Source organism: Panthera tigris, chromosome E2 (assembly GCF_018350195.1).
Source record: "Panthera tigris isolate Pti1 chromosome E2, P.tigris_Pti1_mat1.1, whole genome shotgun sequence".
Taxonomy (NCBI): Eukaryota; Metazoa; Chordata; class Mammalia; order Carnivora; family Felidae; genus Panthera; species Panthera tigris.
Genome location: NC_056674.1, coordinates 13774702 through 13801739, shown reverse-complemented (window position 1 = coordinate 13801739; position 27038 = coordinate 13774702). Strand labels below are relative to the sequence as shown.

Below are 27038 nucleotides of genomic sequence, written 5' to 3'. Positions count from 1 at the left end.
GGACTGAGACAACGAGTAATGCAGAAAAAGGAAATTCGATGCCTGCCTGCCATCACACCAAATATCAATTCTAAGTAGATTATAGATCTAAACATGAAAGGCAAAATAACAAAAGTTTTAGAAGATAACATGTGAGCACAATCCCTATCAAAATAACACCAGCATTCTGCACAGAGCTAGAACTAACAATCCTAAAATCTGTATGGAGCCAGAAAAGACCCCAAGTAGCCAAAGCTGTCCTGAAAAAGAAGACCAAAGCTGGAGGTATCACAATTCCGGACTTCAAGCTGTATTACAAAGCTGTAATCATCAGGACAGTGTGGTACTGGCACAAAACAGACACTTAGATCAGTGGAACAGAATAGAGAACCCAGAGATAGACCCACAAACATACGGCCAACTAATCTTTGACAAAGCAGGAACAAATATTCAATGGAAAAAAAGTCTCTTTAGCAAATGGTGTTGGGAAAATTGGACAGTGACATGCAGAAGATTGAGCGTGGACCACTTTCTTCCACCATACACAAAAATAAACTCAAAATGGATGAAAGACCTAAATGTGAGACAGGAAGCCATCAAAATCCTGGAGAAGAAAACAGGCAACAACTTCACTGAACTTGGCTGCAGCAACTTCTTATTTGACATGTCTCCAGAGACAAGGGAAACAAAAGCACAAATGAACTATTGGGACCTCATCAAGATAAAAAACTTCTGCACAGTGAAGGAAACAATCAGCAAAACTAAAAGGCAACCAACAGAATGGGAGAAGATATTTGCAAACGGCATATCAGATAAAGGGTTAGTATCCAAAATCTATAAAGAACTTATCAAACTCAACACCCAAAAACAAATAATCCAGTGAAGAAATGGGCAAAAGATATGAATAGACACTTCTCCAAAGAAGATATCCAGATGGCCAACCGACACATGAAAAAACTCTCAACATCACTCATCATCAGGGAAATACAAATCAAAACCACAATGAGATACCACCTCACACCTGTCAGAATGACTCAAATTAACAACTCAAGCAACAATGGATGTTGGCTAGGATGCAGAGAAAGGGGAACCCTTTTGCACTGCTGGTGGGAATGCAACCTGGTGCAGCCACTCTGGAAAACAGTATGGAGGTTCCTCAAAAAATTAAAAATAGAACTACCCTATGACCCAGATATTGCACTACTAGATATTTATCCAAAAGATACAAAAATGCTGATTCGAAGGGACACATGCACCCCAGTGTTTATAGCAGCGCTATTGGCAATAGCCAAAGTATGGAAAGAGCCTAAATGTCCATCAACTGATGAGTAGACAAAGAAGATGTGGTATATATATTCAATGGAATATTACTTGGCCATCAAAAAGAATGAAATCTCGCCATTTGCAACAACATGGATGGAACTAGAGTATATTATGCTAATCAAAATAAGTCAGCCAAGGAAAGACAAATATCATATGATTTCACTCATACGTGGAATCTAAGATACAAAACAGATGAACATAAGGGAAGGGAAGCAAAAAATAATATAAAAACAGAGGGAGACAAACCATAAGAGACTCTTAAATATAGAGAACCAACTGAGGGTTGCTGGCAGGGTGTTGGGTGAGGGGAAGGGCTAAAGGGGTGAGTGACATTAAGGAGGACACTGGTCATAAAACCACAATGCAACACAACTACACACTCACAGAATTGCTAAAATCAAAAAGGTCTGGAGCAAACACTGGCCTAGAGGGGGAACAGAAAATCTATATGCTGCTGGTCAGAATGTTAATTTGTATAATCGTATCATCACTTTTGAAATCTGGTAGTAACTACTTAAGGCACAAGAAATGCACATCCAATAACCCATTCATCATTCTTCTAGGTATATACTCAACAAAAATGAGTAAATATAAATCGAGAAACATAAACTTTAAAATCTCACAATATTGGGGCACCTGGGTGGCTCAGTCAGTTAAACATCTGACTTCAGCTCAGGTCATGATCTCACAGTTTGTGAGTCTGAGCCACGCATCGGGCTCTGTGCTGACAGCTCAGAGCCTGGAGCCTGCTTCAGATTCTCTTTCTCTCTCTCTCTCTCTCTCTCTCTCTCTCTCTCTCTCAAGAATAAATTAACACTAGAAAAAAAATTTTTTAATATTCAACTCTGGTTATAAAATTTACAGTATTGGGGTGGCTGGGTGGCTCTGTCAGTTAAATGTCTGACTTTGGTCATGATTCCCCAGTTCAGGAGTTTGAGCCCCACATCAGGCTCTCTGCTGCAAGCACAGAGCCCACTCCAGACCCTCCGTCCCCACCTCTCTCTGCCCCTCCCCAGCTTGTTCTCTCTCTCTCTCCGTCACTCTCTCTCTCAAAAATAAACATTTAAATAAAATAAAAAATAAATTGACCTTTAAAAAAAAGTGACGGGGCAGCTGGGCAGCTCAGTCGGTTAAGTGTCCTACTTCAGCTCAGGATATGATCTCACGGTTTGTGGGTTTGAGCCCCGCGTCGGGCTCTGTGCTGACAGCTCAGAGCCTGGAGCCTGCTTTGGATTCTGTGTCTCCCTCTCTCTCTGCCCCTCCCCAGCTTGTGTCCTGTCTCTCCAGTTCTCAAAAATAAATAAAAATTTAAAAATTAAAAAATATATATATGACTGACTCTTGATCTTGGCTCAGGTCATGATCTCATGGGTTCATGGAATCAAACCCCAGGTCAGGCTCTGTGCGGACAGCGTGCAACCTGCTTGGGATTCTCTCTCCCTCTCTCTGCCCCTCCCCTGCTTGCACTCTCTCTCTCTCTTTCTCTCTCTCAAAACAAATAAATAAACTTAAAAAAAATTATATTATTGATAAAAAACTTCCTAGAAAATAGTAGGTGAAAGTAAAAACATCTCCAGTGATCGCCAAGGCTGGTGCAAAAATCCCAAAAAGATCTATTTGAAATGCAAAATAACACTAGCCGCACATGATTTTTGAAAAGTATTATAAAGTACAAATTCTTAAACAAATTTTTTTAATGTTTATTTATCTTTGAGAGAGAGAGAGAGAGAGAGAGAGCACAAGCAGAAGAGGGGCAGAGAGAGAGGAGGACACAGAATCCGAGGCAGGCTCCAGGCTCTGAGCGGTCAGCACAGAGCCCAACATGGGGCTCGAACTCAAAAGCTGTGAGATCATGACCTGAGCCGAAGTCGGATGCTTAACCAACTGAGCCACCCAGGCGCACCTATAAAATATAAATTCTGATGAGGGTTGATGGAGGGAGGTGGGCGGGGGATGGGCTTACATGGGTGGTGGGTATAGGAGGGCACTTCTTGGGATGAGGTCTGGGTATTATATATAAACAACGAATCACTGAATTCTACTCCTGAACCAATATTGCACTGTATAATAACTAACTAAAATTTAAATTAAAAAATATGTATTTTTTAATAATTTTAATTTTATATAATTTTATAGAATTAAAATATATATAATTTTAATAATTTTAATATATATATAAAATAAAATACAAATTCCGGTGGGGAGTCCATTGAGAGTCCCTCTGCCTGTACAGAGTCCCTCTGTACAGAGTCCAGTACTCCCTCTGCCTGGTGGTGGCAGGTGGTCTTACCCCACCCCACCCGGGGCCTCACCCTCAGTTCCTCAATTCCTTGACCCTCCCTCCCCTATTCTGTCCCACCTCCAAGAGCTGGGATTCCTGGGGGCTAGGACCCAGGGCCACACTCTCTCTCCTGGTGAGTCCAGCCATTCGTAGGCTCCGAATGCCACCTCTTTCTGCTAAGTGTGGGGTGTGAAAGAATTCACCCAAGGCAGAACAAAGGAGATTGAAGTTTACTGAATGCGCTGTAGAGGAGCAGCGGGCAGAGCAGCAAAGGAGAGACTGTCTGCCAGGAGCAGTGGTGAGGAGCTATAGTTATAGGGTAGAGTGAGGGAGTGTGGGGATATATGGAATTTTCCCTTTTTTGGTGGTCATTCCACACTCTGTGCTGGAATCATCATGAACAACGCTGAGCTCTTCCGGTCCCCTGTGCTACCCCGAGCCCCCCAACGTGCTGTTCCCTCTGTGAGGAACACCTTTGCCCATGATCTTCCTCTACTCATTCCTCAGACTCACATATGCCTCCTCCAGGAAGCCCTCCTTGACACCCACCATTCCCAGACTGGCAGGCACTTACTCCGGGTTCAAACAGTCCTCTGTGCCTCCCTGATCTCAGCCCTGATCCCGCTGGGCAAGAAATGGCGATCGATCTGTCTCTCCACTGATCTGTGAGCCTCATGAAGGCAGGGCTGTCTTTATCTCCACTGTGACCACAGCATCCCCCAGCCAGGCCTGGACACAGAGCTGGCTGGCACCAACTCTGGATGTAAGGAGCTGAGGCCCAGGTTCTCCAGGGCGCCCAGCATCTGGCACAGGCAGAGGGACCTTCTGCATCCTCACCTTCTCCTCTCCTCCAGCCTCTCCACTTATTCTGGAAGCTAGCACAAGGTGAAATAAAATGGAATTAATGGGGCGCCTGGGTGGCTCAGTCGGTTGAGTGTCCAACTCTTGGTTTCAGCTCAGGTCATGATTTCGCAGTTTGTGGGATCGAGCCAGGCATTGGGCTGTGCACTGGTGGTGTGGAGCCTGCTTGAGATTCTCTCTCCCTCTCTCTCAAAATAAAAAATTAAATTAAAAAAAAAAAAAAAAACAGGGAGGGAGGCCTTACATGGCTCAGTCTGTTAAGCACCTGACTCTGGTTCAGGTCATGATCTCAGGGTTTGTGGGTTCAAGCCCACTCCAGGCTCTGTGCTGACAGCTCAGAGTCTGGAGCCTGCTTTGGATTCCGTGTCTCCCTCTCTCTCTAGCCCTCTCCCACTCATCCTCTGTCTCTCTTTCTCTCTCAAAAATGAAATAAACGTTAAAAAAAAAAAAGAAAGAGGGGCACCTGGGTGGCTCAGTCAGTTGAGTGTCCGACTTTGGCTCAGGTCATCATCTCATAGTTCTTGGGTTTGAGCCCTGAATCAAGCTCTGTGCTGACAGCTTGAGCCTGGAGCCTGCTTCAGATTCTGTGTCTCCCTCTCTCTCTGCCCCTCCCCTACTTTCTCTCTTTGTCTCTCAAAAATAAATAAACATAAAAAAAATTCTTTAAAGAAAGAAACAGGGAATTAAATACAGATGGAATGTACTACAGATTCAGAGACAAGTGTGCATAAAGGGGAATGTAACTTCCCCAAAGTAACACCAAGAGCCAGTGACCCCCCCCGACCCTGGGTGCCGCCTTTGGTCAACTTTCCAAGGGTGGGTCTCACTTTTGCGGGAAGATAGAAAAAAATGGAACCAATCCAGGCTGGTTCCTGCAGCTGAACTGAGAACAGTTCCTCGAAGTTGATGGCCTAGCCCAGCCAGGAAGGAAAGAGCTGAACAGAGAAAAGGAATTCTTTTTCTGTAGTCTTTGAAATTTTTAATGAGCCCGTAATCCTCTACCATGTGTGTAATTTTCAGTATCTCTGAAAAGTTAGAGGCGATAAAGGCACTGCCTTCGGGCTGTCGTGAGGTTTGGGCACCACGCCTGGCAGGTGGCAAACACCCAGAGCCAGATAGCAGCGAACTGCCTTCACCCTCTGAGAGAAGTACTAATATATTGTCCGCTCCTACTGAGCACTGCAACAGAGGGTGGTCGAGTCGCCCCTGCCCAAGGTCACCCAGCTCAAGGCCAGCACGGGATTTGAACCCAGGTAGCTCCTGGCCACAGAGGGCAGGTGAAGAGGGGGAGGAAGGCAGGGAAGACTCAGTGCCTCCGGGGTTCTCCTCACCCCTCTCCCCTCCAGCCCAAAGCAGTGACCTGTGGGGCGGAGGGCGCCCCCCTGGTGGAGCAGCCCGAGCAAGCCAGGGGGTGAAAGGAGAAGGACGAGAGAAGGTGAGAAGGTGGGGGGTGCGGCCAGGCGGGGCTCCTACCAGGATATGGAAGGATGGGCTCGCTCATTCATTTCTTCCACAACTGTCTGCCCAGAGCAACTGGTCTGTGCTCTGACTGGGATGGGGCAGGATCAGGGAGGGAAGGACAGGAGTGAAGAAACAACCCAGAACAGGAAGCCCCTAAGAGCTATGTAACCTTGAACAGGTAACTGAACTTTCTTCAGCCCCCATTTCTTCTGAGGTTGGGAATATTTTAGCACCTCCCTCAAAGCAGTAATGTGAGGCTAGTAGGAGTCATGCCCTTTGTTGGAAGAACCCAAAGCAGATTCCTTAACCCAGCCAGAGGTGGGGGGGGGGGTTACGGTGAGGGGTTGGGACTTACTATTTACTGAGCCTCTAAAGCTTGAGGTGAACGGAAAGCTAAAGGTGAACAGAAAACCCAGACCCTGCTCTCACGGGCTTACCCAAAAGCTCGTGTGTCCTGTGCAGACGTAGGGGCAGAGTAGCGCCGTTATGTCATTTGATGGGTACTATATCCTTGGGAGGTGGGTGCAGTGATGAGCCCCATTTACCGATGAGGAAAACCGAGAGGCTGTATAACCTGGCCAAAATCACACAAAGAGACCTGGCGGTGGCCGAGCAGAGTTGAATTCAGGTAACACCTGTTTCCAGAAGTTGCTTCCAAAACTCTAACTTGGGTCTCCCTCTTCCCACACCACTCCACCTCCTCAAACATTTCCTGTTCCTTTATCCTTTTTTTTTTTTTTAAGTAAGCTTTGCACCCTACTTGGGGCTTGAACTCAGGACCTTGATCTCACATGCTCTACTGACAGAGCCGGCCAGGTGCCCCTTCCTGTGCCTTTTGAATGCAAAACCTTAAGCTCACTCCCTTGTTGTTCCAACCAACCAATTCTTTATTATTATTAATATTATTATTAACACTTTTTTAAGTATTTTTGGGGGGTGGGGGAGGGGCAGAAAGAGGGGGAAACAGGATCAGAAGCAGGCTCTGCCCTCACAGCAGTGGGCCCAATGCAGCGCTCCAATTCATGAACTGCAAGATCTCACCTGAGCTGAAGTCAGGCACTCAACTGACTGAGTCACCCAGGGGCCCTTTGGATGCTTAACCTACTGAGCCACCCAGGCACCCCTACAACCAGCCAATTCTTAAGATGCTGCCCTCCACCTTTCTTCCACTCCCTCGCCTCCACCAACCGGCTGAGCCACATATTTTCAGCCACCAAAACAGTTCTTGCCCTAAGAGAATTCCAAAGCCAGCTGCCGAATCTGGGACATTTTCATCTCACTCAGTGTGTCTTCCCAGGGTGCCCAGGGGTGAGGAAGATGGGTCCTGTTCCCACCCTCATCCATCACTGGGCTTGGAGATGGAACCAGCATCAGGCAAATGATCACAGACGTGCAGTTTGAAGACCCCACCCCCACCCCCAGCTTCAAGTGGGGAGTGGCCTGGAAGGGAGCAGCTAGAAGGGAATGGGGATGTACAGAGAGGGGAGGGCAGGAGGGGGCAGAGTGAACCCAAATGCTGCAGGCATAAGGAACCAGACCCCCATGACTGGACATTTGAAATGAGGACGTTCTCAGGGCGAATGGCTGGCTCAGTTGGTAGAGCATGGGACTCTGCTTCTCAAGGTTGTGAGTGCAAGCCCCACGTTGAGGGGTAGAGATTACTTTAAAAAATTAAAAAATGAAACAAGGAGGTTCTCAGCTAAATGAAAGACGTAGCACCGTCTGTAAGAGGAAAAGCCGAAATACCCTAGAGACTGATCCAAAGGAAAAATGGATGGAGGCTTTGCATCAAAACCATTGCCTATTGAAATACCTCCCAGGAACGAAAACGAATGAACCAAAGCCATGTGTATGGCTAGATCTCAAACATTAAAGTAAAAAGGCCAGTTTTTAAACCTGCCAAGGAATACTTTCCCAAATATTGTGCGTGGATGCACAGATACGCAGTAAAAGATAAAAAACAAAGGGTGGGGTGCCTGGGTGTCTCAGTCAGTAAAGCATGCAACTCTTGATCTCGGGTTGTGAGTTCAAGCCCCACGTTGGGCATAGAGCTTACTTAAGACAAAACAAAACAAGACAAAACAAACAAACAAAAAAACCCATAGGCTCCAAATGGTGTGATTTAGACCGAGTTCCCAACCAGGGCTTGATACTTAATCTAACTGCAGTTTCAGCCTCCCCAAGAAATGTACACTTATCTGGTCAGTCAGGAATTTTTGAGTCAGTGCCATGAGTCTGCCACTTGGATCCTCTCCAGTCCCCCCAAAAGATGAGGTAATCTGCATGATAAGACCCTTGTTTTTCTCTTAAGGGAAAGCCACCTTGCCCCAAACCCTGTAACAATGCTAATAACTTTCTTGTCCCCCCTTCTTTAAAAACCTTCCATTTTGTACATCTCCTCAGAGGGCCCCTGTATTTACTAGATGGGATGCTGGCTGATTCCTGAATTGTTTAATAATGCCAATTAGATCTTTAAATTTTACTCACTTGAACTTTTGTTATTTAACACATTAAAGAATATTGCTGGGGTGCGGGGGGGCGGCGCCTGGGTGGCTCAGTCGGTTAAGAGTCTGACTTCGGCTCAGGTCATGATCTCACGGTTTGTGAGTTCAAGCCCTGCGTCGGGTTCTGTGCTGACAGCTCAGAGCCTGCTTTGAATTCTGTGTCTCCTTCTCTCTCTGCCCCTCCCCAACTTGTGCTCTGTCTCTCTATCAAAAATAAATAAACGTGGGTAGGACTGAGTGGCTCAGTTGTTAAGCATGACTGGGTTGTGAATTCAAGCCCTGAGTTGGGTGCGGAAAAGAAAGAAAGAGAGAAAAAGCGAGAGAGAAAGAGAGAGAGAGAGAGAGAGAGAGAAACAGGGAAAGAGGGATGGAGGGAGAAAGAAAGAAAGAAAGAAAGAAAGAAAGAAAGAAAGGGAGGGGGGAGGGAGGGAAGGAGGGAGAAAGAAAGAAAGAAAGAAAGAAAGAAAGAAGAAAGAAAGAAGAAAGAAAGAAGAAAGAAAGAGAGAGAGAGAGAGAGAGAGAGAAACAGGGAAAGAGGGATGGAGGGAGAAAGAAAGAAAGAAAGAAAGAAAGAAAGAAAGGGAGGGGGGAGGGAGGGAAGGAGGGAGAAAGAAAGAAAGAAAGAAAGAAGAAAGAAAGAAGAAAGAAAGAAGAAAGAAAGAGAGAGAGAGAAAGGAAGAAAGAAAGAAAGAAAGAAAGAAAGAAAGAAAGATTGCTACTTTGCTTCCTGTGACGAAGTCAATTCCCTGAAGTTACTCACAGTCAAGGATGCTCTTAGAATCTAGGGAAGCACCAGGGCAGGGGTGCCAGGAAGGAAGCAAGACTCATTTTTAACTTCTCCTTTTGCCTAGTTCTAGGTGCTGGAGGGGGGTGGCTTCGAGGGAGGGAAGGGCTGGGAGGAGAAAGTCAGGAGGAAGACACGTGGGCCAGACCGCAGACTGGCCATGGCTTGACCAAAGTCAAGTTCTAGAACCATAAGGCTTTGGAGGATCCCAAGCAAAATTAACCCTGGCAATTTCCAGAACCCACCCACCACTCAGCCTGCTGGAACCCCGGGGATAGCAGCCTCCAGAGTGATCTTAAAAAATGCATGGAGCTAAATTTAAAAAGGGTTGCTCTCCAGCTTCCCTCGGCCCAGATCAGAGGATGTCTGATGAGAAGTAGCTGGTGGGGGAGAGGAGTCAGTTGTCAGCCACCCAGGGTGAAGAGAGACCGGGATCCACCAGAGAGTACTCTGTTACTGTGAAACCTATATTGGGACCCTCTGAATCTGTGTTATTTAGACCCAAGAATTTGGAAACCTTGATTGCTCTGTACATGACTTTGAGAGACTAACAAATTGTATCCAAATCGCTCATTCAATAAAATATTTATTGAACACCTACTGTGTGTCAGACACTGGGGATACATCTGTGAACCCAACAGAAGTCCCTGCCCTTATGGAGAGAACATTCTGGTGGGAGAAGGCAGAATAAAAATGTAACTGCACATATAACATGATTTCAGGTAGTGATAGAGGCTATGAATAAAATGTTTATGTATTTAACCAACACATTCAAAGCTTACTATACAGCAGGCACTACTGTAAGTACTTTTAAAATATTAACTTGTTTAACATTCATGAAAGGTCTTATTTAATGAATTAAAGCAGCGTCTGGGATTGGGAGACAGCGCTAATTCAGCTTGTGTGGTCTAGGAAAGTCTCTTCTGGAGGGGACTGGCCCTGAGCTAGGAACAGAAAATGAGCCAACCTCAATCACCAGGCCAAGCATTTCAGGCTGAGAGCTAGTGCAAAGGCCCTGAGGCTGGCTTAGGTGTTCAAGAAACTAAAAGAAGGCCAGCGTGAGTGGCGTATCATGAGCAGGGAACAGAGTGGGCCAACATGATATCAAACTCAGCAGCCAGTAGACAGCTGTCGAAGAGTCTTACAGGCCACCACAGGGGGCTTGAATTTTATTACCAGGGTAATGGTAAGTCTTGTCTTGGAATCTTTAGAATCTTGGGGATTTGGAATTTTTCCTACCTACGGGATGTTGTGTAAAAATTAATAAAAAGGGAAACTCACTAAAATAGAGTCAAGAGGTTGTACAGGGCAAGCTCTCAACGCCCAACCCACTCAAAGCCAATTGCAAACCCAATAGGAAGAGAAGGACTTTGACAGTGGATGCTATTATACTATGCTTCCTGGAGAAAGGAAAGCTTCCCTCCTCCCCACCTCAGTAGTCCAGCCAATGAGAGACAGCCAAAACCAGCCAATGAGAAGCCACTATACTTCCATCTCCCAGTTTGCTCCAATGGACTTTTTGTTTATAGCAGCCTTCCCAACTCCCCCCACCTCCAGCTCCTTCCTCTATAAAAGAGCATACCTCTGGGTGCCTGGCTGGCTCAATCAGTTAAGCCTCTGACCCGATGTCCTGTCAGGTCATGATCACGGGGTTTTGTGAGTTCGGGCCCATGTCAGGCTTGGGTTGGGCTCTATGCTGGTAGCCTGGAGCCTGCTTGGGATTCTCTCTCTCATTTTCCCTCGCTGCCCCTCCCCTGCCAGCTCTTGAGCGCTCTTTCTGTCTCTCAAAAATAAATAAAACGTTAAAAAATCAAAATCAATACAATACAATACAATACAAAATAAATAGGGGTGCCTGGGTGGCTCAGTCGGTTAAGCATCCAACTTCAGCTCAGGTCATGATCTCGCTGTTCGTGGGTTCAAGCTCAGCATCGGGCTCTGTGCTGACAGCTCAGAGCCAGGAGCCTGCTTCAGATTCTGTGTCTCCCTCTCTCTCTGCCCCCACCCCTGCTCATGCCCTCTCTCTCTGTCAAAAATAAATATTTTAAAAAATTAAAATTAAAAACAAATTAAAAAAAAATGGCCAGAATGTTCCCTGCAGTGTCCTCTAGTCTTGATTCTAGCCTCTGACATCCAACGGGTGTGCCCTGAAACTGGAAGGGAGAGGTGGGGAGGCTGGCCTACACTTTGTTGCCATGAAGGAGGTGCCAGTTCTATGTTCCTCCTTTGTCTTGTTCTGGAGGGTTCCATGAGGTCCCAAATCCAACCTCTAACCTTTCTGTCCACAGGGGCTTTAGTCCTGGGACAGCTTACCAGCTATCCCAAACTTAATGACACCAAATGAGAACTCCCGATTCTCTGACCCCCTGCAAAACCTGCTCCAACCGCTTCCCACCTCTGGTCCCTACAGGTTCCCTCATCCCCTTCCTCGCCCCTGTACCAGGCATCACCATCTTTCTACTTGCCGAGGACAACAAATCGAGGAGTAGAGAAAAAAAATTTGTTTCACTAGAGAACACATCCTTCTGGGTTATCAGACTCTGGTCTTGTTTCCTGTCTTATGCAATATAATCTCCTCTCTCTCCTGTAATAGTCTTCTAGCATAAAATCTCTCCTTAGCTAAGACCAGAAGTGTTTGCATTTGACAGGCTGACCTTGATTCCTTCCTTTGCTGTCACACCCAATTTGTCAGCAAATCCTACAGGCTCTACCTCCTCATACATCCCAAATATATCCATTTCCTTCTTTCCCCACTGCCGCCCACCCTGCTTCAAGCCATTGGCATCACTTACCTGGACCTTACTTGCCTTGGGTTCTTTGCTTTTTCTTCATCTGTTCCCCAGTCGCCCACAATTCATTCACCGGAGGGTAGCCCAAAAGATCCTTTTAAAATGCAAAAAGAGGGGCACCTGGGTGGCTCTGTCGGTTGAGCCTCCAACATCAGCTAGTGAGTTCAAGCCCCGCATTGAGCCCTGAGTCAGGCTCCGTGCTGACAGCTCAGAGCCTGGAGCCTACTTGGGATTCTGTGTCTCCCTCTCTCTCTGACCCCCCTGGCTTGTGCTCTGTCTTTCTCTGTCTCAAAAATAAATGAACATTAAAAAAAATTAAAATAAAATAAAATGCAACGAGAAAACTAATCTAGGAGAAAGTAGTGATCAGTGCAGTGGGTGGTGGGGGGTACTGATTGGGGAGGAGGAGGGGGGAGGTTTCTGGGAAGATGGTAACTCGCCATCCTGATAGGAGTTTGGGTTACACAGATGTAAGCAGATGAAATGCATCTTAAATACACTTGAGATTTGTGCATTTCATAGTATGTAAACTTACCTGGGGTGGGGGGAAATGCCCTGGAAACAAATATTGAACTCTAGCAAATGATGCATGCTGATGTGTTTAGGAATGAAGTGTACTGGTATCTGCAACTGTCTGAAATGCATCAAAAAAATCATAATAAGATGAATTGGTGGGGCAAGATGAACAGGTAAGCAACAAAGAAAGAATAGTAATTATGAGGGAGCATAAGGCAAGCTGAGGGTAACAGGGTAAAGCACAAAGTAACAATACTTCCCTCCCTCTCCCCCCCCCATGGCCCCCACCCCCGAAAGTGGGATATGTGTGATATTCCTCAAGCTCTCCTGACAGCCAAAGAATAAAGGAAAAGGCAGAAAATAAATGGTGGAATAGATAGAGATCACAGAACCAGAGTATCCAACGGTTTATAAATATCTTCCTAATTCTAAGAAAAAGACAATCTTATCAATAGCCTAATCTCCAGGAACTCCCTACTGTCTTAATGCTTTGCTAGACAGAAAAACAACCTTAGTTTGACAATAGCTAGGCCTCCAGGAACCTGTGAGTCCTCTTTAGCACATGGAAATCCCTTTAAGAAACTTCCTCTTGACTTTCTCTCCTCAGCCCCATAGTATGTAACCAGCCACTCTGCACAACCCCAGTGCAGCTCTTTCTGCCCCCGGGTCCTGTCCCGGTGCTTTCATAAAATCATCTTTTTTGCACCAAAGAGGTCTCAAAAATTCTTTCTTGGCCATCAGCTCTGGACCCCCATCACTCCAAAACCCCATCCGTAAAATGTTTTTGGTGGAATCTAGGTGGTGAATATGCAGCTGTCTGCTGTATGTTTGAAAGTTTTCATAATAAAATGTTTAATGAAAATGCAAAGCAAACTAGTGCTGCGTATGCCGGAAACCCTTCACCTGCTTCCTTTTGCAGGACAAACTATGCAGATAAGTTTTCTAGGACCCTGCATACCTCCCTGCTGATCTCATCTCCCACATGCAATCTTTGATGCAACAAATATTTATGGAGCACCTCCCGTGCTCCAGGCACTGCTCTAGACACAGGGGATACAGCTTTGAACCAAACAGCATGGACTTGACTTTGGAACGGTCTTCCTCAAGGAGCTCATTCCGGTTCAAACCCTTGAGCAACTGGAGATTATCTTAATTTAAGACTTCACTTGCATGTCAATATAAGCTCAGGGAGGGCAGGACCCTTCTCTCTTACTTACAGCTGCATCTCTGGGTCTAGAACAGTCTTGTTTATAGTTAGACCTCAATAGCAATTAGTTGAAAGAATATTAGCTAACATTTATTTGATACTTGTTATACACGCACCTGGACCTCTTTGAAGTTGTTTACACATGAATTTATTAATCCTTAAAACGATCCCCATTTTTCAAGAGTTAATAGAGGCACAGAGAAGCTAGGCTGTGAACTCAAGCACTCTGGCTTCAGATAGCATGTTCCTAACCATTATACGATACCAAGTGAATGAATGATGGAGTCAGTCAATCCTTCTGAATGGCCGGGAATTCAAACCGCAGCTCTGCCGCTTGTTAGCTGTGTGGCCTGGGGTCAGCCGATTTATCTCCCTGGACCTCAGATGTTTTATTGTTAAAGGTCAAGTCCTCCTCCTAGTTCACCGTGAAGATGTACGAAAGATGCTGGAGGAAATCGGCTCAAAGACGCGCGCACGCACAAGGGAACGCACACCCCGACAGCCTCGAGGAGGGAGGTGGAAGCTGGGGAGGGCGGCCGCGGGTCACCTCTTCAGGCACGGGGTGTGGCCTCCTGAAGACAGCCAAAGTCTCTGGCTCCCGGGCTCCTCCAGTGTGCCCACGCCCTACCTGGGGCCCCAGGCGCTGTCTCCGCCCCCCGAACCTAGGTGACCCGGTAGATACCCGTTCGAGAGCGTGTCCCCACACCCGGCGGCCGCAGGGGTCTCGAAGAAAGAAATCCGGCGGCGGGGAGAGAATCCTGCCCGTAGGTAGGGGGAGGGGCTGGCTGCCCCGCCCCTCGCCGCCGGATTTCGACCGCGAGGAGCCGCCCGGCTCCCGCCCCTAGCTGGCCCAGCCGCGTGGAGTGTCTGGGAACCAGGAGAAGGAGCCAACCCGCCGAGATGGAGGCGGCCAGCACCGGGACGCTGCTGCTGGTGCTGCTGCTGCTCTTGGTGCTGACGCTGGCGCTGCCCCGGACCCCGGGCCACCTGCCCCCGGGGCCCATGCCGCTGCCGCTGCTGGGGAACCTCCTGCAGCTCCGGCCCGGGGCGCTGTACTTGGGGCTCTTGCGGGTGAGGGGCGGCGGGGACGCCCTGGTTGGGGCGGGGGTCCGGGGCCAAGAGAGGGAGGGGGCCCCAGGAGAGAGAGAAAGCGGAGTGCCAGGACAGGCCCTTGGGTATCCTAGAGGAGGCAGGCGAAGGGTGCAAGGGCGAAGGGGTTATGGGCGTTCTGGGGTGGGGCAGGGCTCCGGAGCTGAGAAGGGTGGAAGAGGGCGCTGGGGTGAGAGGACCCTGGGGTGCGGGGCCAGGGCTAGGAGGAGCAGAATCCTAGAGAGGATGAGAGCAGGGGAGCAGGATCCAGTGGCAGAGGGGTCCACAGAATCCTGGGAAGGTGCTAGAAGCAGGGGATTAAAGCCAGAGACTGGGAGAGAGCCCTCTAGCAGCAGAGAATCTGATGAAGGGAAGCCTGTCCCAGGGGGAGAGGTAGCTGGGGAGGGGCAGAAAAGAAAAGGGGAGCGGTCGCTGGCGGGAAGGGGAGGTTTGGCTGGAGAGTGCCAGGTATTTGTCTGCAGAGAATAGGGGCGTGGGAGTGCTGTTTGCATGGGACTCAGCTAGGAGGGACCTGGAAGTCTCCAGAACAGCAGGGAAAGAGGGCAAGAAAGAAGGCTGAGACAGTTTCAACCCTTTGCAGGAGAGAGGAAGAGGCCAGAGGTTCCCCATTCAAAAGGAGTCTGGGGGACTCCAGAACATGGGGAGGGGGGTCTTGGGGAAAGATTTGGCAGGTGCCCAGCAGTGTCTGCTCCAAAATCTGAGGGTTTAGCAGTGATTGAAAAGGGTGGCTAGTTTGGGGGTAGGGGAAGAACTGAGCAATCAGGAGAGGTCAGAGTCTCAGCTGCCCATTTTTGCTGTCATATGTCTGAGTTGGGAGGTAGGGGTGGTTCTGGGTTGTCCCCGGGTCTGAACCGGGGTCTCTGTAGGAAATAAGGAGTTGAGGACTCTATGGGGAGGGGGCCTGAGAGCCTGATGCAGAAAGAGAACTGAGTCTCCCAAGGGGGCTATTTCCATCTGGAGGGGAGGGGGTTCCTCCTAGGTGCTTCATCCAGTGATGGGGCTGTGATGGGGACATCTAAACTGAAAGAGGCCATAGCCTTTCCCTCAGCACCTGCCCCTTCTCCTTCCCTACCCCCAGCTAAGTAAGAAGTATGGACCAGTGTTCACCGTGTACCTGGGTCCCTGGCGGCGCGTGGTGGTCCTGGTTGGGCACGAAGCTGTCCAGGAGGCCCTGGGAGGTCAGGCTGAGGAGTTCAGTGGGCGGGGGATGCTGGCAACGCTGGACGGGACTTTCGAAGGCCATGGTGAGTCATGAGCAGGGCTGGAGACCCCTGGCTCCTTCCCTTAGAGCCTGCTACCACTTAACTGGTATGATTTTTTGTGCGTGACTTAGTGTCCCTGAGCCTGGGTTTCCTCATCCATGACATGGGGTGATAATAGCACTTGCTGAGGTCCTGCTGAGGATTGAATGAGCCCTGGGCCAGGGTGTAGCGATGGCATCACTGCTCCAGGTCAAGCCCCCAGGACTGGGAGAGACCAGGAGAGCTTTCTAGGCACTGGGAATGGGTGGGAACACTTCATGTTATAAAAATTATTCTCTGCTAAGCCTGGAAGTAGGAGCCTGGTGTTGGGCACTATCGGGACACAGCAGTGACCTAGAGGTTGTTAGCCACTGGGAAGAAAGACCCAGGCAGTGACAGGCCAGAGAGGTCAGGCCTAGGATGGGGAAGGCAGAGAAGCCAGGGCCAGGATAGAGGAAGCCCTGGGACTTCTGGAACCTGAAGAGGCACCTGACCCGGCCTGTTTGGTGGGAGATGTCCAGGGAGTCTTGAAAGACGGGTTGTCTGAGCTCAGACTCCTAGGATGAGTGGGAAGGTCATTCCAAGCAGAGACTAGCACGTAGGAAAGCATGGAGGTGAGAGAAGAAGCATCCATTCACTCATTAAATTGACAAATCTCTATCATGCCTGGCCCTATAGTGGGTACTGGGGACACAGAGATGTCCAAGACAGATGTGGCATCCTGTCTTACTGTAGGAGAGGTGGGCTTGTCATGAGACTGGAGGGAGAGAATGGAATTCTGCAACCTGCCTTCAGCTCTGACAGCAGGACACAAGGGAACTATACTGGAAGGGGGAAGGGAGGGAGACCGGGAGGAATCAAGGAAGGCTTCTCAGAGTAGGGGACAATTGCAATGAGACCTGAAGGAGGAATGGAATTAGTTCAGCGAGAATGGAGAGTGAGTGATCCAGACGGGGAGGGGGGGGCAGGGGGGGCAAAGCCTAGAGGGGGGATCCTGACAGCACTGAGGAAGCAAGAGAAGCCCAGTTCAATTGCAGCAGGATGAGTAAGAAAGCTGGAGAAGTGGGTCATGCGGGGCCTGAGTCACACCAGAGCGCTTGGTTTTGGGTTTTTCTGGGAGCTGTAGATGGAAGTAGGGATGGAGTATGGTCAGAGCTAGAAAGATCCTCGGGTTGCTTTGTAGGAGCCCAGGGAGGGGACTCTGCTGGGCTGGAGCTGAGGCCGTGGGAAAGGGAGGGGGGTGGCTGGGAGAGGTTTCCAGGGCTCTGGACAGGGGCCGGGGCCGGGGAATGGTGGGCTGAAATGAGGAGGAGGAGAGGTGCGGAGGCCAGTTTGGGACACCCAGGAGGCCACTAGGGGCCAGCACGGCACAGGTGAGATGCTGAATTCAGAGAAGGCAAGGTTTTTGTCTAATGCAGACCCTTAGCTGAAGGAGGAAGAGTCGGTTCCACGCTCCTCCCTCCCGCTTCAGTTTCCAGCTTCCAAATGACGTGGGGCAGGGGACCCCATGGTACTCCGTAAATGTTGGGAAGGAAGGAGAGATAAAAGGACTCCAGGGGAGGGGGGACGTGAAAAGAGGAATAAAAAGATAAATGCAAGGAAGAAGTCCTCACTCATCCTGGTTCATCACAGAACAGGAGTGGCCGGCTTCTCAGGAGAATGTCACCCTCTGACCCAAGGTTAGGCATTTACTGAGTACTTACGGAGTCCCCTGCCAGTCCCCTGGGCTAGGCTGATAACGGACTCGGGACAGGACCTTCGGAGTCCCCCTTGGGCACATCACTGGGAGGAAGGGAGCAGTCCTGGGGGTTGGGGGGCAGGGGGCCAGTCCCTCCTTGAGTCCAGCCTTCTGTGCAGGGGTTTTCTTCTCCAATGGGGAGCGATGGAGGCAGCTGAAGAGGTTCACCACACTCGCGCTGCGGGACCTGGGCATGGGGAAGCGAGAAGGCGAGGAGCTGATCCAGGCGGAGGCCCGGTGTCTGGTGGAGGCATTCCAGGGGACAGAAGGTCAGCAGGGTGGGGTGAGCCTGGGGTGCCCTGTGGTGTGCCCGAGGGTGGGGAGGACCTTCCCTCTGGCGCTGGGCTGAGGGCTCTGTTCGCCTCCTGGAGCGCCTCCTCCACCTTCTGTCTCTGTCCTCATGTCTCTCCAGGGGTCTCAGTGCCCCTGGTGCTGCCACATCACTCTTAGTGCTTCTTTTCTTTCTCGATTTTTCTGTTTCTCTCTCCTATAAGTCTGTCTTTCTCTGTCTCTCTCCCTATCCATCTTTCTCACTCAGTCTTTCCCGGTCTCTCTTTCCCTGTCTCTTTCTCCGTCTCTCCCTGTCTCTCTGTCTCTTTCCCCTTCTGTTTCTCCATCTGTCTTTCATCCCCCTGTCTGTCTCTCTCTATGCCTGTCTCCTTCCGGTCGAGTCTGGCCCCCTGTCCGTCACAGCCCTCCTCCCTGCCCCCTCCTCCTCAGGACAGCCATTTGACCCCTCCCTGCTGCTGGCCCAGGCCACCTCCAACATCATCTGCTCCCTTACCTTCGGCCTCCGCTTCCCCTATGAGGATGAGGAGTTCCAGACCGTGGTCCGGGCAGCTGGTGGCGCCGTGCTGGGGATCAGTTCCCCATGGGGCCAGGTACGCGGGTGGGACCCCTCTTCTTCCCCAAAGGTTCCTGCCTACCTTTCCCAGGTAACCCCCAGAGCACCCCTCCATGCTGGTGCAGGGCCAGGCCCCATGGAAATAGCTGTCCTTCTCCCCCGCCCCTCGCAGGCCTACGAGATGTTCTCCCAGCTCCTGCAGCACCTGCCGGGCCCCCACACACAACTCCTTGGTCACTTGAGCATCCTGGCCACCTTTGCCATCCAGCAGGTGCAGCGACACAAGGGGAGCCCGGACACCTCCGGGCCCGCGTGCGACGTTGTGGATGCCTTCCTGCTGAAGATGGCAGAGGTGGGGGAAGGTCAGGGTTGGGGGGCCTCCTGAATGGGGCTGGCGGCCAGGCTGGGGCCCACTCTGGTATAGCTGGAATCTGTCAGGCCTCCCTCTCTCTCTCCCTCTCCCTTTCTCCCTCTCTCTCTCTGACCTTAGCCCCCTGTGCAGGCCCCACCTGTACAGTACCCCACTGTACCCCACCCCAAGACATGTCAAGTAAAATCACTTGATTATGAGACCTTGTGATATCAAATTACAGGAATAAAGTCCACTTCCTTCATTCAATAAGAACAATATATTATTACAAGGAAATTGCAATGAAGGTTAAGCCTATGGAAATAACTACTTTTGAATTATCCAAACTTTGGAATTATGGAAGACATTCAGGGCCACATCCTTGGAATAAATGCAGCCACCCTGTTCATGGAGAGACAGAACATTTTTCTTAACCTCGTACCCCATTTCCTTCTACTTTCATTTTCTAAATGAAACAAAATTTTTGAAATCGTGGTAAAGCACACATAAAATTTACCACCTTAACCATTTTTTTTGGTAAAGATTTTATTTCTAGGAGGCACCTGGGTGGCTCAGTCGGTTAAGCGTCTGACTCTTGATTTCGGCTCAGGTCACGATCTCAAGGTCATGGAATCAAGCCCCACGTCAGGCTCTGCGCTCACAGTGTGGAGCCTGCTTGGGATTCTCTCTCTCCCTGTGCCCCGCGCACTCCCTCTCCCTCCCTCTCTCTCAAAATAAATGAGTAAACATTAAAAAAAAAAAAAGATTTTATTTTTAAATAATCTCTACATCTAACGTAGGGCTCGAATTTACAACCTCTGGGTCAAGAATCACATGCTCCTCCCACCACGAGCCAGGTGCCCCCTACCTTGACCATTTTTAAGTGTCAAGTCCAGTAGTGTTAATATATCCACATTGTCGTGCAGAAAATCTCCAGAACTTTTTTTTCATCTTATCAAACAGAAACTCTCTACTTGGTTAAGGACTCCCTAGCCCCCTCCCAGCCCCCAGCAACCACCTTTCTCCGTTCTGTCTCTATGAGTTTGCATGTTCTAGGGAGCTCATGTAAGTGGTTTGTCCTTTTGCGATTGGCTTATCTCGCTTAGCGTGATATCCTCAAGGTTCATCCATGTTGTAGCCTGTAACAGCATTTCCTTCCTTTTTAAGCCTTTTTAAGGCTGAGTCCTTATTCCACCGCATGGATAGACCACACTGGGCTCATCCATTCATCTGTCAGTGGACACTTGAGCTGCTTCCTCCTTTGGTCTGTTATGAATCACGTTGCTATGAACAAATACCTCTTCAAGATCTTGCTTTCCATTTGTTGGGTTCCCTGCCCAGAAGTGGAAATGCTAGATCATACCATAATTCTATTTTCATTAAAAAGAAATTTTTTAAATGTTTGTTTATTTGGGGGGAGGAGCACAAGAGGGGGAAGGGGAGAGAGAGAAGGAGACACAGAATCCGAAGCAGGCTCCAGGCTCCCATCTGTCTGCACCAAGTCTGACGCGGGGCTTGAACCTCACCAACTGTGAGATCGTGACCTGAGCCAAAGTTGGGCACTCAACAGACTGAGCCACCCAAGAGCCCCTTCCATTTTAATTGCTTAAGGAACCTCATACCATTGCCCATAGCTGCGCCATCTGACGTCCCCACTGAGGGTGACAGGGTTCCGGTTTCTCCACATCCTCACCACGTGCCATTTTCTGTTTGTTTGTTTTTTATAGTGGCCATGCTCTTTCATTTTCAAAAACATTCCAACCAAAGAAAATTAATATCAAGAGTCCACTTCCCAACTTGCCCAAACATTTATACAACCCCCACCCCCCCGACAAAGCTTCAACTTGCTGTGTTGCAGCCCCAGGCGTGGCTGTGCTGGGCCTCTGCTCCCCACAGCCTGAGTTCTCTGAGCCCTTCTGCCTGGTTTCTTCCAGGAAGAGCAAGACCCAAACACAGAATGGACTGACAAGAACTTGTTGATGACAGTCATTTATCTGCTGTTTGCCGGGACGGTCACGGTCAGCACCACGGTCCGCTACGCCCTCTTGCTTCTGCTGAAATACCCTCAGGTCCAAGGTAGGAGCCTTTGGACCAGCCAGCCCTGGGAACGGAAGTGAGGGCTCAAGAGGAAGAATGTTCAGGAGAACGAGCTGGAGCCTGGTGGCGAGAATGAACCCGGCATTGGGGGTGTCTGACGAGCGAGAACTTGGGGGCGGTGGGGGCTGCAGGTTGATGTGTGAAGCGTAGTGAAATGAGAGGTGAGGCAGGGGGCCTTGTATGCCTGATCCTGAGCAATGGGGAACCACAGAAGGATGCTGAGCAGAGGAGGGCAGGGTTCAATTAGCCTTTTACAAAAAATCTTTCCGGGTGAAAGAAGATGCCGGGAGCCCAGGGAAGAGGATGGGATAGGGACCTGGGCAGGAGAGGACAGGCCTGGGCCAAGCTGTGGGGGGAGAAGAGGGGCTGGGTGAGCAGGTAGAGAATGACACTGGAGGCCCAGGGGATTTTGGGACCAGAGGGCCATGGAGGCACCCTGAGATGGGGACAGAAGGAATGAGGAGCTGTTTCAGGGAGATGCTGAGGCCAGTTTAGGACAAGTGTAAGGGACCTGGGGCCACCTGGGGGGAGGCATCCACGAGGCCACAAGACATCCGGGTCAGGACTTAACAGGATCCTTGATCTCAGGGTCCTGAGTTCAAGTAGCATGTTGGGCATAGAGTTCACTTAAAAAGGGGAAGGGAGGGGCGCCTGGGTGGCTCAGTCGATTAAACAACCAACTCTTGGTCTCAAGTCAGGTCTTGATCTCAGGGTAGTGAGTTTGAGCCCCATGTTGGGTGTAGAAATTACTTAAAACAAAAACTAAGGTCATTAGGGCACAAGCAAGAAGCAAAAGATGACTGGCTGAGAGGCAGAGCTGGGGGTGTGAGCTCTGGGATAGCCCAGCATTTTGGAGTCAGGCAGCTGCATCAAATGCCCTCAAGCCAGTGGGGTGGGGTGACCTGGAAGGTGGCCTCAGCAGAATGGAGTCCGCTTGACTTTAGCAATCTGGGCCTCAGTTTTCTCATCTGGGAAATGCGGATGGATAATGGTATCCCACCTCGCAGCATTGCTGTGGGAATTGAGAGGAGAGACCCTGTGCTCAGCACATAGGTCATGGGGACTCTGGCTCAGTGCGATCTGGGAACCTCCTCCCTGCCCACCAGCCTCACCCCAACCACGGCCACTTTGAGAAGATGGGGCTTCCAAGGGTAGGATCGCGGGGCCCCACCCCACCTCTGACTCCAGCCTTCCTCTTCCTCGGTGCAGAGCGTGTCCGGGAGGAGCTGACCCGGGAGCTGGGGGCTGGCCGGGCGCCAGGCCTGGGGGACCGAGCCCGCCTCCCCTACACGGACGCAGTTTTGCATGAGGCGCAACGGCTGCTGGCTCTGGTGCCCATGGGAATACCCCACGCCCTCACGAGGACCACCTGCTTCCGAGGGTACACCCTTCCCCAGGTGGGCGCCTGCACCCAGTGGTCGTCTCGGCCTCAGGCCTGAGTCTGTTGCTGTCTGTGTCTCTGACTTTTTCTGATTATTGGTCTCTCTCTGACATCCCTTTCTTGGTGTCCCTCTCTCCTTCCCTGTCCTGTTTGTTTCTTCCTGGGTGCATTTCTCTTGCCCTTGCCTCTGTCTCTGGGCCTCAGCTCCCTATCTGTCCAACGGATATCCTAATTCTACCTCCTTCCAGGGTGGCTGGGACAATCACAAGCCAGAGGTGACAGGGAAGCAATTTAGGAACTGCTGTAAACCCCCACCATCAAACCCCTCCCTCCCTTCTTCCCCACGCCCCGCCCAACTCCTGCCCTCCATTAGAGAGCAACTCGGAGCCAGCACCACCAGGGGGCGATGTCCGCCCGGGAACCCCAGGTGCCGTCGTCCCGCAAGCTGCTGCCTCCTCTTAGAATCAAACCCATAGTAGTTACGATCTGTTTTTTCTCTGGGACCTTGGGCAAATCACTTCACCCTCTGAACCACTCTCCACCCCTCTTCTACATCGGGAACAAAATAATATTAATTTGAGATCTTAAGGAACCTGCAAGACAATGCTTGCAAAACACCAACTCCGCTCTTGGTGCAGGGTGTCGGGGGTTCCCCAGGGGTTCCCCGTTCGGCCTGCACTGCTAGTGCAGTGACTGTCGCAACTCTTGATAGTGATTATGTAAACAACAGGCATCAGTGATTAAGGACTTGCTCTCACCAGGTATCGTTCTAAATGCTTCACAAATATATTACCTTACTTAATCCTCATCCTTCAGAGCAACCCTACACTATTATGTCCGTTTTACAGATGAGGAAACTGTGGCCTTTAAAGATGAGAAGACTTGCTGGGATCACCCAGCCTACAATGGTAAAGGCAGGATTTACACTCAGGGCCTGTGCTTTAACCACAGTTACCTGCTTCTCTTCTTTTAATAGCCATAGCATGAACCTGTGTTTTTTGGAGCCCCCCTCCACTGCGCAGCCTTGGGAACCCTGTAACTGATCTCGACCGCCACTGGGAGGGGGCGGGGGAGGAGCGGGAGCTAGACGGAGGGGAGTCGTCAGGGACAGCCCTCACCTACCCAGCCTTGGTTTTACCCCTGGAAGAGCACTGTGGGAAAGAGCTGGACTCTGGCCAGGTAGCTTAGGACAGCCACAGATGAATCACAACATACCCTCAAAGTTGAAAGACAAAATTAAAAAATAACAAACTCTGCTGTCACCGAATGGTGCCTTGGGCAAGTTGCTTAAGTTCTTTGGGCCTCTGTTTTCCCATCTTGAAAATGGGAGTCATGTCAGAAATACTTCCCAGCCTTGTGAAAAAGCTTTAGCGGATTCAAGTGTATGTTTGTGGATGTGAGACCGAGCAAGATACACATACATGTTACATAAGAGAGAATATATCAAAAATGCTTAATTGGGGTGCCTGGGTGGCTCAGTCGGTTACGCGTCCAACTTTGGCTCAGGTCATGATCTCGCTGTCAGTGGATTCGAGCCCTGCGTCGGGCTCTGTGCTGACAGCTCGGAGCCTGGAGCCTGCTTCGGATCCTGTGTCTCCCTCTCTCTCTGTCTTTCCCACGCTTGCATTCTGTGTGTGTGTGTGTGTGTGTGTCTCTCTCTCTCTCTCTCTCAAAAATAAACAAACGTTAAAAAAAATTTTTTTTAATGCTTAACAAAGTACCTGGCCCATAACAAGCCCTTGAAACACGTTGATGCCATTGTGTTTTGTGAACTGGAGTCCCTGACACGCCGGACTCTTGTGCTCTGCCCTCCTGTCTGGGTGGGGAGGGATATTTGTAACTTTGTTATTATTCCCCTTCAGGGCACCGAGGTCTTCCCCCTCCTCGGCTCTGTCCTGCATGATCCTGAGGTCTTCGAAAAGCCAGAGGAATTCAATCCAGAACGATTTCTAGATGCGGACGGACGGTTCCAGAAGCAGGAGGCATTCTTGCCCTTCTCCTTAGGTACTTGCTGGGCCTGTCCCTGCTCACGTCCCTGCTCACCTGCCCATCCTCCCCACACCTGTGGGTGAGGAGGGCCGGCCCAGCTCTGTCTCCCTGTTCCCTGCAGGGAAGCGCGTCTGCCTCGGAGAGGGCCTGGCTCGGGCAGAACTGTTCCTCCTCTTTACCGCCATCCTGCAGGCCTTCTCCCTGGAGAGCCCGTGCCCGCCAGGGACCCTGAGCCTCCAGCCAGCCGTCAGCGGCCTTTTCAACATCCCCCCAGCCTTCCAGCTACAAGTCCGGCCCCACTGACCTCCACCCATCCTGTGGCCCCGATGACGGAGGGAGCCATGGGAGATGGTGGCCTTCTCATGGGGGTGGGCGTGAACACACTTGTGTCTCCAGAACCGCAAGTCCACACCACAGGCAGCCACGTCCACACACCTGGAGCTGTTTTCTAGGGTCGGTCGCAGATACTCAGCCTACACGTCCACAGGGCCACGCTCACTCAGCCCACGCAGCTGCCGAGACACGCAACCCCCCCCCCCCCCCACTTCACACGGCCACGGAAAGGTCCACGAGTCAACTCTGCCACACAGGCTTTCTGTAGTCACAGATTCAGTGCATCTGGAGTCACGACCATGTGCCCAGATAACACACCATCTCGTACACAACACAACTCCCCTTGATGTGCAACCCGCATGTGGGAGTTTGGCTCCTACCTTAACAAGCCACAGAAACAGCCTCTATGTTCAGGGCCCACACACCCTCTTCGCCCATCCAACTTACCAATGCTGCCAGTTCTGGGAGCCTGCTGCAGAGGGGAACGTGCCCCTTCCTGGGTCATGTCCCCACACAGAGAGACCGGCCCTGTCTTCAGCCCCAGCATACCCTCTCTCTCGCAGCCACACTGCAATCCAGGCACATGGCCATCGCTGTCCGCATGCCCCCGACCTCTGAACCACACAGCCAGCCCACACATGACACCATCCCATTTCCAAGTATCTTCCCACTGAGACACGCCATTCCCGGGGAACACAGCCCTGGCCTCCTCCAGACCTTCAGCCCTCAAGGATACCCCTTTCCAAGCCCCTTGATGCTCAGATTCTCCCAAATATAAATATATCCCCGAGTGTGCAGTTGTGCGCACAGGCCTGGGAACCAAGGAAACTTGGGACACACTGGACCCTCCGATCAGAGCCCCCCCCCCCCCCGCTCTTGTTTATGTAACCATGTTAAAAGCCTCCCCTGCCTGTCCCTCCACACATACACACTGACCCACCTCCCCTCCCCACGCCCCAGTTAGACCCGGTGAAAGGGGCTCGATGACCCAGTTGGGGCCAGATTCCAACTCCCGGTGTCAGGGAAGAGGCCAGTTCTGACGTCCTTGTGACTTGAAGGTCCCCATTTTGCAATAAAAGTTGATGTCTGGCCCCTGTCAGGGCCTGGTGTGCCTGTGACAGTGTCTGTCATTGTGAGTAAGGGGTGGGAATGGGGGGTCCGCCCCTCCCTCGAGGCTGGGCGGGGAGCTAAAAAACATGGCCCCCGCCCACCCTGGCTGTTGACATCAGTACACCAGATGTGGAGGGGGGAGGGGGGGCCTGTCCTGGGCCTCGCTTCCGGTGAAGCTGATGTGGGGAGGGGGGTGCGGGCAGGGAGAAAGTAACAGGCTGAACTGCAAGCCTGGGGTGGGGCGGGGGGCCCAGCCAGGGAGAGCCTACAGGTGAAGTTCCAGATCCCGGCCCTGGGAACTTTCCCAGTCTGAAAGCTGCCTGCCGGAACAGCATTCCTGACCCAGCTTTGCCTCTTCCACAGGCTCTTTTCCTCCTGCCTTCCCGTCACAAGGAAGGGAAGTTTTCAAACACAAAAATAGAGAGAATGGTGTAATGAACCCCTGTGCCCATCACCTGGCCTCATTGATAACCATCAACTTTCTGCTAGTTTTTTTTTTTTTTTATTTGCCCATCACCTGGCCTCATTGATAACCATCAACTTTCTGCTAGTTTTTTTTTTTTTTTTATTTGCCCATCACCTGGCCTCATTGATAACCATCAACTTTCTGCTAGTTTTCTTTTCTTTCTTTTTTTAGTTTATTTATTTATTGTTTGAGGGAGAGAGAGCACACATGAGTAGGGTAGGGGCAGAGAGGGGGAGGGAGAGAATCCCAAGCAGGCCCCCCACTGTCAGCGCAGAGCCAGATGTGGGGCTTGAACTCAGGGACCATTAGATCATGACCTGAGCCGAAATCAAGAGTCAGACGCTTAACCGACTGAGCCACCCAGGTGTCCTAGTTTTATTTCTGCTATCACTCGGTTACGACTAAGATTTTATTTTTATTTCTTTTTTTAAGCCAAACCTAAAGTTTATTTATTTTGAGAGACATAGAAAACACGTGCGCACTCTCTCTCTGTCAAAAATAAACATTTATTTAAAAAAAAAAAAAAAAGGAAGAAGAAGGAGCACCTGGATGGCTCAGTCAGTTAGGCATCCGACTCTTGGTTTCGGCTCAGGTCATGATCTCAGGGTTCTGTGAGTTTGAGCCCCACGTCGGACTCTGTGTTGGCGGCATGGAGCCTCCTTGGGATTCTCTCTC

At 50.3% G+C, this 27038-nt stretch overlaps 1 protein-coding gene across 1 annotated transcript; it reads left to right on the top strand.

Moving 5' to 3' along the window:
• The first annotated feature begins 14397 nt into the window (after window positions 1-14397).
• Window positions 14398-25903, top strand: LOC102950389 (cytochrome P450 2S1). The gene is made up of 9 exons (XM_042968772.1): window positions 14398-14776; window positions 15894-16059; window positions 17914-18063; window positions 18515-18675; window positions 18811-18990; window positions 20922-21063; window positions 22294-22481; window positions 24328-24469; window positions 24576-25903. Exons 1-9 carry the CDS (start codon window positions 14606-14608, stop codon window positions 24755-24757), a joined length of 1482 nt encoding a protein of 493 aa, XP_042824706.1. The 5' UTR covers window positions 14398-14605; the 3' UTR covers window positions 24758-25903.
• Window positions 25904-27038: the final 1135 nt, after the last annotated feature.